Source organism: Desmodus rotundus, chromosome 6, assembly GCF_022682495.2.
Source record: "Desmodus rotundus isolate HL8 chromosome 6, HLdesRot8A.1, whole genome shotgun sequence".
Classification (NCBI taxonomy): Eukaryota; Metazoa; Chordata; class Mammalia; order Chiroptera; family Phyllostomidae; genus Desmodus; species Desmodus rotundus.
In genome coordinates this window covers 14,112,144-14,127,882 of record NC_071392.1, presented here as the reverse complement: position 1 = coordinate 14,127,882, position 15,739 = coordinate 14,112,144, and the positions used below count along the sequence as shown (strand labels likewise).

The window sequence follows — 15,739 nt, the reverse complement described above, 5'->3', positions numbered from 1 at the left end:
CTATCTATGGCAGCTATAGTCTTACAAATGTATTTCCTAGATAGTAAGACTCGAAAGCCGGAGTTACTCCTTGACCCATGGGCTGCAGAATGGCCGTTGTGTTAGCAGGCGCAGAAACGGCATTAGTATCCTTGTCCGTCTTCAGCAGAGCTCTGGGGTGGCCAGGTGCATTGTCACCCATGAAGCAGAGTGCAGTGAAACAAGCTGTGCCTGCACGGACAGGCAGACATAAATGAAGGATCAAAGGCTTAATGTTCTTAACATGTTACTTCTCAGCAAACAGCTATCTATTCAGTGTATCCCAGTCAGAATTTCAGGTCGACAAGATGATATTGAAAAATTTAAATAACAGACTAGCCAACACAATTTTGAAGAACGGCAAAACGCTGTCCTCCACAACCTGATTTCAAGGATTAGTATCACCCGACAGTAATGAAGACTGTCGTTTCAACATATAGGTCAGCGGCATGGAGTAGAGTCCAGAAAGAGACCTACACAGACAGTCAACTGGTTTTTGTTAGTGGTGTCATGGTAGTCCAGTGACGAAATGATAATATAATATTTTCAGTGAAAGTTGCTGGAACAATTGAATATTTATATACAAAAAAATGAACGTCAACTTTTTCTTCACCTTGGTTACAAATCTTAGCTCAAAATAGATCTTAGATCTGAAAACTAAGAGCTAAGACTATATAACTAAAAGAGCACATAAGAAAAAACTCTGTAATCCTGGGTTCAGGAGAAAGTTTTTAGGTAAGATATAAAAAGTATGGAACTTAATGAAAAATTTGATTAATGAGATTTTATCAAAATTAAAAACTTTTCCTTTTCAAATGACACCATTAAGAAAATGAAAAGGCAAGCTACTGACTGGGAGAAAATGTTTGCAAAAAATACCCTACAGAGAGCTGTTCATTTGTTGCTGGTGGCAATGCAAAATGATATAACTAGTTTGGAAGACAGTCTGGCAGTTTCTTACAAAGCTAAACCTAGTGTTACTACCATACAGTCCAGCAGTTGTGCTCCTTGATATTTATTTACCCAGGCGAGTTGATGGTCAAAACTCAGAAGTAACCAAGGTATTTTTCAGTAAGATGCTTGGATAAATACTGTGTGGTACATCAGACAACAGAATGTTATTCAGAGATAAAAAATAAATGAGCTATCAAGCAATGAAAAGACATGGAGGAACCCTTAAATGCATATTGCTAAGTGAAAGAAGCCAGTCTGAAAAGGCTACATACTGTATGATTGCAACTATTTGACATTCTAGAAAAAGCAAAACTATAGAGATGGTACAAAAAAAGTAGTTGTTGGGGTTTGGCAGAGTGCAAAGGAGGGATGAACAGGTGGAACACAGGGCATTTTTAGGGCAGTGAAACTATTCTGTATGATACTGTAAAGGTGGGTAGATGATACTAGCATTTGTGAAAACCCATGCAACTGTACAACACAAAGAGTGGACCCTGATGTGAACTATACAGACTTTAGTTAATGATACTGTGTCAATATTAGCTTGTTAATTACAACAAATAGACCACATATATTTCTTCTTTTTCCTTTATCTTCTCCTTCTGGTATTTCCATTATGTGTGTGTTACATCTTTTTTAATTGTCCCTCGTTTCTTAGATATTTGGTTCCATGTTTCGTTCTTTTTTTCTCTTTGATTTTTAGTATGGGAGGTTTCTATTGACATGTCTTCTGGATCACAGGTTTCTTTTCATGTGCTTATTGGCCATTTGTTTATCTTAAGAAAAATGTCTGTTGAAGTCCTTTGTGCATTTTGAATTGTTATTTTGTTGTTGTTGTTGAATATTAGGAGTTTCCTATGTGTTCTGGATATTACTCCCTTATCAAATACATGATTTGCAATCATTCTCCCATTAGTTGGTTGCCTTTTTACTCTTGGCATTTTCTTTTGGTGCACAAATTTTTAAATTTTCATGAAGTCCAGTTAACAGGATTTTTTCTTTTGTTGCCTGTGCATTTAGTGTCATATCCAAGAAATCTGAGAAATCCAGTGCTGTGAAGTTTTTATGTTTTCTTGTAAGAGTTTTATAGTTCAGGTCTTTGATCCATTTTGAGTTAATTGTTTTACATAATGTTAGGTAAGGGTCCTATTTCATTGTTTTGCATTGATTATCCCGTTTTTGAGCGCCATTTTCTTAAAAACTATCCTTTCCCCTTTGAATGGTTGTGGCATCCTTGTCAAAAATTATTTGACCATATACAAGATGGGACCCCCAGCCAAAAAAAATGGGATTATCTTCTGGAGGGTGGGCCCCTTGTAGTACAGGTTTCCTGTGCTAGGTGAGTGTTCCGGGAGCCCATCTGTAACAGAGCACCAGCTGGCATCGTTGTGGGAGGCACATTCGGCTTCAGTGATTTTTTTTTTAAGACTCTTTCAGTACATTCGCCCATTTCATGATGGGTGACTTACAAGTGAGTCCACATGCCCACACTATGCTGAGTGTTCAGCAGTTGTTTTTTTTTTTTTTTACCAAAAACAGCATGACACCCCTGTCCTACCCTCCCTATTCATCTGCTCTTGCCCTGAGCAACATTTTTTTGTTTCCCTGGATGAAAAAATTCTCAAAGGAAAACATTTTGCTGATGTTGGAGAAGTGAAACAAAAAATGACATAAACACTAAAGGATATTAAAATCAATGAGTTGAAAAACTTTTGAGCAATTGAAAAAACTTCTCCATAGGTGTATTGCATCAAACAGAGAGTACTTTGAAGGTGACCGAAGTTTAAATATGTAACAATAAATACACAATTTGTTATAAATAAATTTCAAGGTTTTTGGGGTGTCCTCTTGTATGCAAAAATTTATTTCTGGGCTCTCTATTCCATTGATCTATATACCCGGTTTCAAGCCACTACCACACTGTTTTGATTATTGTAGCTTTGTGTTCAGTTTTGAAATCAGGAAGTGTTAGTTATTCTACTTTGGGTTTTTTTTTTCAGGATTGTTTTGTCTATTCTGGGTCCCTTGCAGTTCCATATGAATTTTGTAATCAGCTTGTCAGTTTCTATAAAGAACTCTGCAGGGATTCCAGTGGGCATTTTAGTCTGTAGATCATTCTGAATAATATTGCCATCTTAACAGTGTTGATAACTTCAGATCCATGAACATGAAATGATTTTCCATTTAGTTTCTTTCAACAGTATTTTATAGTTTTCAGAGCATAAGTTTTACACTTCATTTATTAAATTTACTCATTTTAGTTTCAATGCCATTATGAGTAGAATTATTATTTTTACCTCGAGGTTGTTCATTGTTAGTTTATAGAAGTACAGTTGATATTTGTACATTGGTCTTATATCCTGCAACCTTGCTGAACTTGGTTATTGGTTCTGATAGCTTTTTAGTGGATTTAGTGGATTTTATTTATTTTCTAAATAAAAATCTATGAATAAAGATAGGGTTTTTTTACCTTTTTTTCCTTAGTCAACATACCTTTGACTGGTTGTCCTGATTAGAACCCCAATACAAATGTTGAATAGAATGGTAAGAGGGGAAAGCATCTATTAACTATAATGTATTTACTATTAAATACAATGGTAGCTGTGGTTTTTACTAAAATCTAAGTGTTGATTTTTTTTTTACATGTGATTACATATCAGCACCTATAGAGCACCCTCATTCTTTGTAAAAGTGGCATCATTCTCCATTGTTTGATGTACCAAAAAATTGTAGTTCATATTCTGGTAGATATTTAGACTGTTTTTCTCTTACAAACCATGCTCTAATGTATAGTCTTGCTACATGTTATTTTGTGCATGTATGTGTCTCTAGGATAAATTTTAAAAGAATCACATAATTTTGACAGATACAGTCAAATTGCTCACTAGAGTGTTCCTATCAGAAAAATGTGAGTGCTTATCTTCTACCATATTCTCACCAATAATGGTATGTAATTAGAATTTTTACTCCTGCCTGATAAGGAAGAAAGAGTATTTTATTATATTCTTAATTTGTACTTCTTTTATTATGAATGAGGTTGTGTATCTTTTCACAAACTTAAGAGGTATTTGAATTTTGCTTTCTGAAAACTTTTTGTTCATATTCTTTGTCCATTTCTCTTATAATATGTTGATATTTTCCTTATTGGTTTGAAGTCCTTTATATATAGCGAAATTATATTTTGTCTGTAATGTAATTTGTAAGTATTTTGACCCTAGTTATTTGTATTTTGACTATGGGGATTTTTGACAAGATGAAATTTTAAATGTTCGTGTAGTTAATGTTACTGGGGCTTTTTTGTTTATAGCAGGGGTGTCAAACTCATTTTTACCAGGGGCCACATCAGCCTCACGGTTGCCTTCAAAGGGCTGAGTGTAACTTTAGGACTGTATAAATGCTCCTCAACTAGGGGCAAGGAGCTTGGCATTGCCACTGGGTAGAAACAAGGTGCCAGGCTGGATAAAACAAGGTGGAGGGCTGGATTCAGGCCGTGGGGGCCTTGTGTTTACCACCTGTGGTTTACAGCTTCCAGATTTTGAATCATAGTTAGAAAGCTCTTTCCTTCTCAAAGATTCTTTTATATTTCCTCTGAATACTATTAAAGACAAGCTTTGAAAAAAAGAATCTTTCTCCTTTAAAAAAATGCAATAGGTTTACATTTCTAGTTTTTTGACATCTGTTTGGTCCTCCTAATTGTATAGATATCTCTAAAAGTGGCTCAGCAGTGCCATTTAGAAGCTTCCTGAGTACCTTGAGTTATAATTTATCAAATCTAAGAATTTGAACTCCTTCTGCTTCATTGGATGATTTCTGACAAATTCTTTACTCTTTAGAGAATTCAATTCTAATTTACTTATACTTACTTCATCCATTTTTTTTTCAAATCAGATCTCATCCTTTTTCATATAATGTATGAAGAAGAGAGATGAAAATTGAGTTTCCCATTTTCTCTGTCTCATTTCTACCCTGTGCTCAAATTCTTGTTCATTTTTGACTGTGAACTTATCTTCATCTTTCTTGTTCTAAGTCTCTAAAATAAGAGAATGACTCTTGACTACAGTCAGACTTATTTTTCATTTACTTAGCTTGATTAAAAATATGTGAGCAACTGCTACATACTTAGCCATGTTCTAGGAATATAGAAACAAAATTTATGATATTTGGGTCCTTGCTTGTAAGGGAGAAAGGCAAGATTACTACACATAGTAATAGTGTATTATCATTAATAGAGAATAGTATTTGTCATTTCTGATATAGCCCACGACTTTTGTTAAAATTTTTTTTAAGTTGTTAATTTTTAAAAATTTCTTTGCAGGCATGGTTAGACTGAACTTGGGTGAAATACTCAGAAGTTCTGAAAGCACTTTTTCTTCTCTGTAGTTTATTTTTCAAAGGTATAGTGGTGAATAACATTCTCAGAACTGGCCATACCTAAAAGGCTAGGCCATATTTGTGTTAGCTCCAAGTGTTCTGCAAAGTCAGTCATAGCATGTTCTTCCAAACCACTTGTGGCAGGTGAAATATGCTTTTATGGAGTTATGCTCGCTTTCTCTAGTGTTTCTTTTTAAAGGAAACAAGACCCATTTATTCAAATGCATGTGATTCATCTGTCCCTCTGGTTAGTGTTTCCTTTGTTCTTGGTTTGATTAAATTCCAGGTGGTACTTGCCTCTCGAAAGCTACTAAATAAATTCTGACTTTAAACTTCTTTCACAAAATCTTAGAGCTTACAAAACTATATATTTAAACATATGAACCTGCATTTGCTTTCTCGATAAAAGTAAAATCAATCTCGATTGAACCCAACTATATTTCAGAAATTGATTTTCCATGTTAATACAATTACAGCTGCGGTTTTACTAAAATACTTTATCTTCCTCTGAGAATTTCTGTATTACATTGTCAACTTCTTTTCTACCATAGAACTGGTCTGTGCAGTTGATGTGAAAATATCTTTAGGCACGTTTGTTTTTATTACATGATTCTGCCTCCTACTTGACTTCCTCTTTATCTCTTGCCATTAGTTTTTCCACATTCCCATCTGTCCCCACCCAATTTGGGAGCAATAAAGTAGATGAACATAGAAAGGAAGGTGCTATATTAGAGTTTTCAAGTCAGTGATCATTTCTGTTACTTTTTATCTCAGAGTCTTTGATTGAATCAAAGTCTACCAATATCTAAAGTATTGTTACTATATGCTGATCATGGAACATAGAATATTGGCATAGTACCTTAAAGAAAGCCATTTATTTATTATATGTTTCCCAGAGAAAGAGACAGTCTTTATATCTCTTACTCAGAGCAGAGGAGTGAAGGTTGAAGGGGAGGATGGTATTCTGGACCATAGGAGTGTAAAATAAGTATGGGAATTGATGTGGTGGAACAGTATTAACGTCTCTGGACTGGAAGAGCTATGTTAAGAAGCAACAACTCAATTGGCAGTCAGTGAGAGCATCTCTTACACATTTAAATAAGTGAAAATAATGCATCATATATTAGATTGAATGATTAACTATGTGTCTGTCTGTAGAGTGGTAGAGTCAAATAAGCTTTAAGATGTCCAACCTTTTGGCATCTCTGGGCCACACTGGAAGAAGAGTTGTCTTGGGTCACACATTAAATATACAAACACCAACAAAAACAAAAACAAAATCTCATAATGTTTTAAGTAAACTTACAGTTTAGTGTTGGGCCACATTCATAGCCATCCTGGGTCGCATGTGGCTGGTGGGTTGGACACCCCTGCTGGGCTCAAGCAGGGGAGAGCTCAAGCCTTAATAAAAGATTACTAGACTCTGTCTGTTACCAGTATTGTGAACCTAAACAAAACACTTTGTCTCATTTTGTATCAGTGTCCATGTCTATAAGATAAGGGTGATAATAGCATACCTATCTTTGCGAAAAACACACCCATACACTCACATACTTGCATTTACATTGTACTGAGAGTACTTGTATGGTTCCTGATACATACATATAAAAAAGCTCTCAACAAATGTTAACTTTTTCTTTTTGTTTTAAGCTTTCTTAAACTATCTTAAGAGTGTTAGAGTATTGCAAGATTAATGCTGCTAAATTAGAAATTTATTAAAGCAAGTATCTGTATTAAAGCAGTAATTCTAGCTTGTTTTGAAAGAACTCATTATGTTAATTATTTTAGTATTTTTCCAAAGTTGATATTCATTTCATGATATGTACTGCATGTCTTCATTATCCTGTATTATCAAGCTTTCAGAAAATTTCACATTTACCTATTCTCATTCTTTGTGGCATTTTTAGTCTTTTTTCTTATGTAAATCTGATAAAAACTTTCTCCTCTTTAAATTACATTTGGTCTTTTGACATTTTTCTTTGTTTAAAAGCAGGTATAATTCCTTTATCAGTTTACATGACTTAAAATTTCTTATTCTGAGATGTTTTAAAAAAATGTTACTTAATATATAGCCTCCACTTTTTAAAAAACTTGTTTTACTTTGTAAATAACCCCCAAATACATTTAAATTTAAAAAATTGCATTTTAAAAATTAAAATGTGTACTTGGACTCTGAAGAATTCTCTCTATATGATAGAAATAACATCTAAAGTATTATAAGTATCAAATAAAGTTTAGTTGATTCTGTTCCCACTTGAAATTTGGATATTTCTTAAGCACTTTCAGAAATGAATCTTAAAATGTGTGTAAGACTTGACACCTTACATGCTTTCATTTATAAACTAAATCTTAATAATAATGCTTTCTTTGTGTGTCTTCAAAATCAGACAGCAACCATTTATTAAAAAACAAAGAACACTAAAAGATGAAGACTACCTAATGTTCATTCTCAGTTTGAATTTAAAATTCTGCTTTGTAGACCCAGCAACTCCACTGCTGGGATTATACCCTAAGAGCCCTGAAACACCAATCCAAAAGAACCTATGCACCCCAATGTTCATAGCAGCACAATCACAATAGCCAAGTGCTGGAAGCAACCTAAGCGCCCAGCAGTAAATGAGTGGATCAAGAAACTATAGTATATTTACACAATGGAATTCTATGCACCAGAGAGAAAGAAGGAGTTTGTACCCTTTGTGACAGCATGGATGGAACTGGAGAGCATTATGCTAAGTGAAATAAGCCAGGTGGTGAGGGACAAATACCATATGATCTCACCTTTAACTGGAACATAATGGACAAAAGAAAAAAGCAAACAAAATATGACCAGAGACACTGAAATTAAGAACAGTCTAACAATAGCCAGAGGGGAGGGGGGAGGGAACAGTGGGGAGAAGGGTTTTCAGGATCTACTATAAAGGACACGTGGACAAAACCAAAGGGGAGGGTGGAAGCAAGGGAGGGAGCTGGGTTTGGCTGGGGTGAAGGGGAATGGTGAAGGGAAAATGCAGACAACTGTAATTGAACAACAATAAACTAATTAAAAAAATAATAAAATTCCCATAGAGGATTTAAAAAATCCAGTAATCCTAAGAAATATCTTTGGGGAGCTTTTGTGAGGGCCACCTTATATAAATAAATGCATTTCAACTTAAAAAAAAATGTTTAAAAACTCTGCTTTGGCCCTTGGCCCAGCTCAGTTGGTTACTGTCATCCCAATATGCCAAGGGGCACATTGGGTTGATAGCTGTGGGTTTGATCCCTGGTCAGGGCATGTACAAAAATCAACCAATGAATGCATAGATAAGTGGAATAACAAATCAGTGTTTCTCTCTCTCTCTCTCTCTCTCTCTCTCTCTTTCTCAATCTCAATCTCTCGCTTACCCTCTCCCTATAAAATCAATAAATAAATTAAAAAAACAACTCTAGTCCTACTATTAAAGGATAATTAGAACTACTGACTTTCTGTGACGGTGTGATTCACAGTCCAATTTATGTGAAAAAGTTTAGGAGATTAAAAAAAAATAGCTTAAGATATGTAGACATGAAACCATACAGTCCTTCAAGGCCCAGTTTAAGAACTGACTCCCCTGAATGTATTTTTTTTGCTGATTTTCAAAAATTGGAAGATGGTAGCTTAAGAATTCTGCATTTCCCAAAATGACTTTTATTATTTTTAAGTGGTAATCTATACAATGATTGTGTCTGTTCTTTATTTTTATTATACTTACTCATTTATTTTAATAAAGCATGAACAGTATCATCTAGAGTTTGGGCCTTGTCTAGAAAGTCTTTAGGACATTCTTTTGGGGAGGAGATATGTTTTTTTATTATCATTTGGCCTATTTAGATTTTTCATGGTTTAGTTATAAAAATGAGTTTCCATGACTTATTTTAGGAATAGAGGCCAAGATTTATTATAATGCATGAGAACATTTACTAAAAAAAACCCCCAAAACTATATATTACTTCTGATTGAATTATTAAATTTTATTTCAATGAATCAAACCTTCAAGTCGTATCTTTTAAAACCTTACCAAAAAAAAAGAAAATCACAGTTTGGAGACAAATAAAACAATATGTATTATTACTTTACTCTTGTCTTTTTAGGCTCATGAGAGGTTAGAAGATTCAAAACTAGAAGCTGTTAGTGACAATAACTTGGAATTAGTCAATGAAATTCTTGAAGATATAACTCCTCTAGTCAATGTGGATGAGAACGCAGCAGAACTGGTTGGTATACTCAAAGAGCCTCACTTCCAGGTAAACTTTCCCCTCTTTCTTCTCTCCAAGTCCACTGTGTTCCCAAATATTCTCCTTTAGTAGTTAAGTTCCAGTTTAAGATGAGGTTTTTAAATACTATTTAGGGCCATATTTTGTAATATGTAAATTTCAACATAGGTATTTTAGTATTCTGATATTCTGAGAATAAACAGACATGTAACTAATAGACATTACATAAATGTGTGATGTGTGTCACAGAAATACATCAGAGTAGATTTGCCTTTGTGTAATTAAAAAAAAAAAACAAAAACCGATTCACCATCAGACCACTTGCTGGAGACATTTTTCTCCATGATACTGGATTTTTCTTTCTCACTACCACTCTCTCTCAGACTACCTTGTGGCCAGTCCTACACATTTTCAGTATTGTTTCTAAGACTGGGGTGCATTTGATGGCCTTGGAACAACAGAGAGCTGTGTAAGGATAGAAACTTACATAACATAACTTTTGGCAGGTACAAAAAATAAGTGCAACTTAAGCACTGGTCTGTGTCAATGAAGAGTTAATCATTTTAACAAAGAAGAACCAGTTCGAGAAGAGAAAGAGGGTGAGGAGATTTCTTACAAATCTGTAATGAAGACAGTATAGTATTGGTTCAGCATTAGAAAAGTAGATTAATCGATGAGAATAGCAACCCCAGAAATATGGCAACCTGGTTTATGACAGAGATAGTACATTTTAGTGGAGAAAAAAACAGATTATTCAATAAATACTGGTGTGATAGAGAAATAAAGTGTCACCTGCTTTCCACTGCAAATCTTAGGAAGCAACACCCCCTTGCTTTTTCTCAAAGACTTTCTGTGACTCTCAATGTTACTGTGAAATTTGAAGATTTATCGTGAAATGGTTTCCTACATAAACCAGTGTATAAAGTACAAAAAAAAAGGAAACATATCAGAGATACCCTTTGTGCAGTTGATTGAGACCTTTTAAGACACACTAAGTTATTTGGACTTTATCCTGAGGACAATGGAAAAACTTGGGCAGGGATGAGAGGAGTTATTAAACAGCGAGAGGTCAGATTATGGAGCTAGATTGTTAAGTACTAAGGCAAGAAATTGTGATGGCAGTATAAAAATGAGGATTTCAAGTTTTAAACAGTAAAATTAACAAGACTTGGAAACTGGGTACATGTGACAGTTGCAGAAGAGAGATGTGGGAAGTTGATTAAGGATAGGGTTTCTGACAACTGACGGCACCCCGAGGTTTGGAACACTCTAGGAGAAACTGTTTTGGACATGCTGATGTTAAGATAACTGGCCGCATTAAGTTTGTGGTACCTCAGAAGCATCCGGGTAGTTCTTTCAGGCATGCTATGTATATGTTTAGGTAAATACATAAAATTTAATAAATATAAATTTATATAAAGTTTAATAAATACATAAAATTAGAAAACAGCAAATATACAAAAATTAACAAATTGCATTCTTACTACTCAAATTACCACTGTACTATCTTAGTGCATATTCCTCCTTTTTTATGCATAAATGTACATCTATATTTTTCACTGCTCGACATCATTTTATAATTTACCCTTTTTTTTTCGGTCATTGATTTCCACTTCTCCATTTCAGTAGACCTCATCTCATATAGTGCACATACTATATTCAAATATCTCTATTTGGTGCCAAGATATTCTTTACAGCTAGTTTGTACATGCAGGTTTGCAACCTCGGTCCATGTGTAGCATCTGGGTGGACCATCTCCTCTCCCCTGATTATCATGTTGACCTTTTGAAGAGACCGGGTCATTGTCCTGTAGAATGTCCCACTTTCTGGATATATCTGGTTGTTTCCCTACTGTCTTGTTTAGTTATTTCTTCCTTCTGTTTCCTATAAACAGAAGTTCTGTCTAAAAGGGTGATGATTCAAGTTAATTGTTTGGAACTAGAATTCATCTTCAGTGATGTGATACAACATGGATCTCAGAAGATGTCAGAAGCTGTATAATACTTGATTGGCCTACCACTATTGATGCTGAGATTGGTCCCTTGATTAAGGGCAATGGCAGTCTAATCCTTCCTTTGAAAGCTTTTCCACTAGAAGTAATCTAGTGTGTTATTCTAGCATTATGCAAATGCTGTTTCCTTTCATCCATTGGCCTTCTGATGAACACATTAATAATCCAAAATGACATTTTTAAAAAATTCTGTCATTCTACATTTATTAGCTGGTGTTATTATGTGACATAGAGCTTTTCCTCATCAAATGGGCTGTTTAGTTTGCTATATAATGCATTTCCCACTGAAAAGTCAAGGAAATGTTTGATTCTTCCCTTTACCAATATTCAAAATAAAGAATTGTTTAAAGTAGCCATCTTAAATAGTAACCAATGTGTTTTTTTCAATCCTTTGTTTTTTAAATAGCACTGTGGACACACGGATTTTTCATTAGTTCAATACGTTTTAATGCTCTACAATCCTTAACATTTTGATTTTCAAATTGTCGTAATTTTTTCAGTTTTAGGCAGATTTTTAATACATGAATTTGAAGCTCATGAAGGTCTGGGACAAAGGTATAAAATTGGGAATTATCGATATATATGTTGTGCTGTAGGTCCTAGGAGTGAATAATACTTCCTAAGAAGAGAGTACAAGATGAAAACAAAAGACTAGATTAGAGATTCTAGTGACTTCTAGCATTTATCAGGCTAATCCTTATATGTAAATGTGTGACTTTTTTTTTGAAATTTTACTTTAGTCTCTTACACACATTTTCATGAAATAACCAGAAATTGTCAATTAAATCCATATGCTGATTATCTCTGTTCTGAATCTGTTGACATTTGATCCCTTCTTTGTATTTTGAATTATTGTTTTTGATCTCAGATTCCATCCACTCAAAAAAATTTTAAACTTAGCTTTATTTTGAGTATACACATTTACAGTATAAATGAAAAATAAAAATATACAAAAAATAAGAAATCCCTAGAAAGCTACATCAAAGTCATCCATGATGATAGCACATGTATAGTATGTGTAGAAGTTAAAACTTTAGTCAGGAGCATCACTGGCTCCTCTGGTCCCCCTTAAAAATATATAATTTGTAGACTACAAACTTCATTTCTAATATAAAATTCCCTATCGCTGATATAACATGCTGATATTTTTCTGTTCTCTATTGGACATCTTTTAGCAAACTTCTTGCACATGTAAAAAATACTTGGTATCGTTAATGTAGCTACATTAAGGTAAAAATTAGGGTTCCTGCCAGTTGAGTTTGCATGGTAACTAATGAATAGGGATTGGTGGTAAATATTGAATGGAGCTGATGGTGGTAACAGCAGTGACAATGAACTGCAGGGCCTCCACTGTACCATACTTGAAAATGCAGGTTCAATTTCCTTTGAACATGCCACGTTTGACACGTCACAAAACTCTCTTCAAATCTCTTAAAACAAGGAATAACGATATTGTTTGATGTTTAAAATATGTTTATATTTCTTTAAAAGATTCTACATACATTTGATTTGACTCAAATTTGGGGATTCACTAATATGTGTGTTGGAAATTTTTAGTACTCCACTGGGATAATGAACTAAGTTATCTTTAATAACTTTTTCCCTCAGTAATGAATAACCACAGGCTGTTTTGATTCCTCACAGTCCCTCCTGGAGGCCCATGATATTGTGGCATCGAAGTGCTATGATTCACCTCCGTCAAGCCCCGAAATGAATAATTCTGTCAATAACCAGCTATTGCCAGTAGATGCCATTCGCATTCTTGGTATTCACAAACGAGCTGGGGAACCGTTGGTGAGTGGATGGGTCAGTGCCTTCTCACATCTGAAGCCTAACATACTTGTGGCTCGGCCACTGTATGTCACTTTTTTCTCTTAAAACTTGTATTGTAATGAAACTTTGTATGATTTATGTCTTTTGTAGCCTCCATATAAAATACACACTTGATGCTCTCTCCACTTGATTTAGCATACAAAGTTAAGGTAAAAGTTAAATTGAAATAGAGGCAAGAAAAGTTTGCTAATTGGCAAAAATTTCAGAAAACAAGTCCTGTATTTTTTTTCCCTATACCCTTTGAAGAAATTATCTCAGGTTGCTTGCTAATGATAGTATCAAAACACTGAAATAGTTATTAAAAAGTGAAGACATGGTCGGGCTCTATGAGAAGTGATGTTTACACTTTCCTGCTAAAATTATTATTTCTGGATCCTGACTATAAAAACAGTGAAATGGAATAAAGAAAAGCCAGGAACAAGGCCATCAGAATGTACAACTACCCTTTCTTATTCCTTCAAGGTTCTTTTTATCCCGAGGAATGAAGCCTAATATATGTTTCATTTCTTCACGTTCACCTTGGCATGGAAGTCTTTTTGTAAGGGCGCTGTTTGTTGTCACAGTTGCACATGGTTAAAGGAGATTAGGATATTGACACAGGAGAGAACCTAAGGAAAACAGGAATGACTCATCTAATTTTAGAATTACTTTCTTATATACACATATCCATGAGTGTGTTAAGATTTTTTAAAAAAATCTAAAATCAATGACAATTCCATTTCCTATTTCCTTAAGGGTGTAACATTTAGGGTTGAAAATAATGACCTGGTAATCGCCCGAATCCTTCATGGAGGCATGATAGACCGGCAGGGTCTGCTTCATGTGGGAGATATCATTAAGGAAGTCAATGGCCATGAGGTTGGAAACAATCCAAAGGAGTTACAAGAATTACTGAAGAATATTAGTGGAAGTGTCACCCTGAAAATTTTACCAAGCTATAGAGATACCATTACTCCTCAACAGGTTAGTAATAAAAATCTTGGTAATACCAAGAGTACTTTTATTTCTTTAATCAACTGTTGGATATAACCACCACTTGCTACTCTTTTGTTGAAAAAAGAAGGGGAAATGTCTGATTTAATCGTTCTGAATTGCCTTATTTTATCATGGCTGGATTTTTGAAGTTTTAAACAATCAATGTCATCTTACTACTATAAAGGAATTAGTAAAGCAGTCTCTCTGGGCACACCATGAACTGTACCATTCCAGTAATGTACAGCTAGGTACCAGAAAAACCCTAAAGCCGCTTAGTCATTAATCTAGTAGACGTTTTTGATACCTATTATGTTCCAGGCCCTATGAGAGAACAGTGTAGTTTCAACCACCTATAGCTTAGTGTGCACATGATGGACTAGAGCAGTGATTTTCTGTCAGTGCGCTGCAAGAATTTTTAAAACATGCACCTGACTATTTAGTCAGGGACACTGACCTCTTTTCCCTTAGATTGTCAAGTAAAAAAAAAAAAAAGACGACTATTTAGTCAGGGACGCTGACCTCTTTTTGCCTTAGATTGTCAAATAAAAAAATGACAACGGCCAACACAAAAATAGCCATCTGGTGTAAATGAATCAAAATTTTACCTATTTTTTTTGTCAGATGAGCAGAATATATATTCTTGGGTATGCCGTAGAACGTTAGTGATTAGTTTATGTGTGCCGTGGGATGAAAACGGCTGAAAATCGCTGTTGTAATAGAATTATAAAGGAAGGAAAAGTAATGAAGTAATTACAAAGAAACAATTGACAATTATTGTAGGAGTGTTGGAACGGAGGAGAGGGTTTTTAAGCCTAGATAATGTAGAAATAAGAGATACCTACCAGTGTTTTATTTTTTTAATTTATGTTAAAATCAATGTTTTTTTTTATATTTATTGTTCAGTCACAGTTGTCCCAACTTTTTCCCCATTATTCACCCCTACCTCACCCTCCTCACTCCCACAGCAGCACCCCCCCATTGTCTGTGCCCATGAGTCCTATATTCACGTTCCCTTGCTGGCCCCTTCCCCTTCTTTCCCCCATTACCCCCCTACCAGTGTTTTAGATGACTTTAATTGATTGGGTTTGTTCCAGAAATTATTGTTTCATGTGTGCGTAAAATGTTAAGATTTTTTAAAATCTAGAAATAGTACTAGTATATCTTATTTTCATACTGTTAATATGAAAATTTAAAAGGCTTTTTCGTTTCCATGCAATTGTTTGAGATAACATGTTGAATGCCTGTTTTATATTGTTTCTCAGAGGATAGGGTAGAATATTTAGGCATGATTTTTATATGTAAATTGGACTTCTGAAAGCCTTGTAATGAACTTTGGTGGAAATG

General features: G+C 34.6%; 1 protein-coding gene across 7 annotated transcripts in view; it reads left to right on the top strand.

The window, feature by feature from the left end:
• PALS2 (protein associated with LIN7 2, MAGUK p55 family member) overlaps positions 1-15,739 on the top strand; it is a 93,385-nt gene that overhangs the window by 49,785 nt on the left and 27,861 nt on the right. For all 7 annotated transcript variants that reach the window (XM_053926634.2, XM_053926635.2, XM_053926639.2 and 4 more), the window contains exons 3-5: positions 9,454-9,606; positions 13,232-13,381; positions 14,156-14,383. In XM_053926634.2, the coding sequence (XP_053782609.1) occupies positions 9,454-9,606; positions 13,232-13,381; positions 14,156-14,383 (531 nt within the window). The remainder of the gene's footprint in view (positions 1-9,453; positions 9,607-13,231; positions 13,382-14,155; positions 14,384-15,739) is intronic.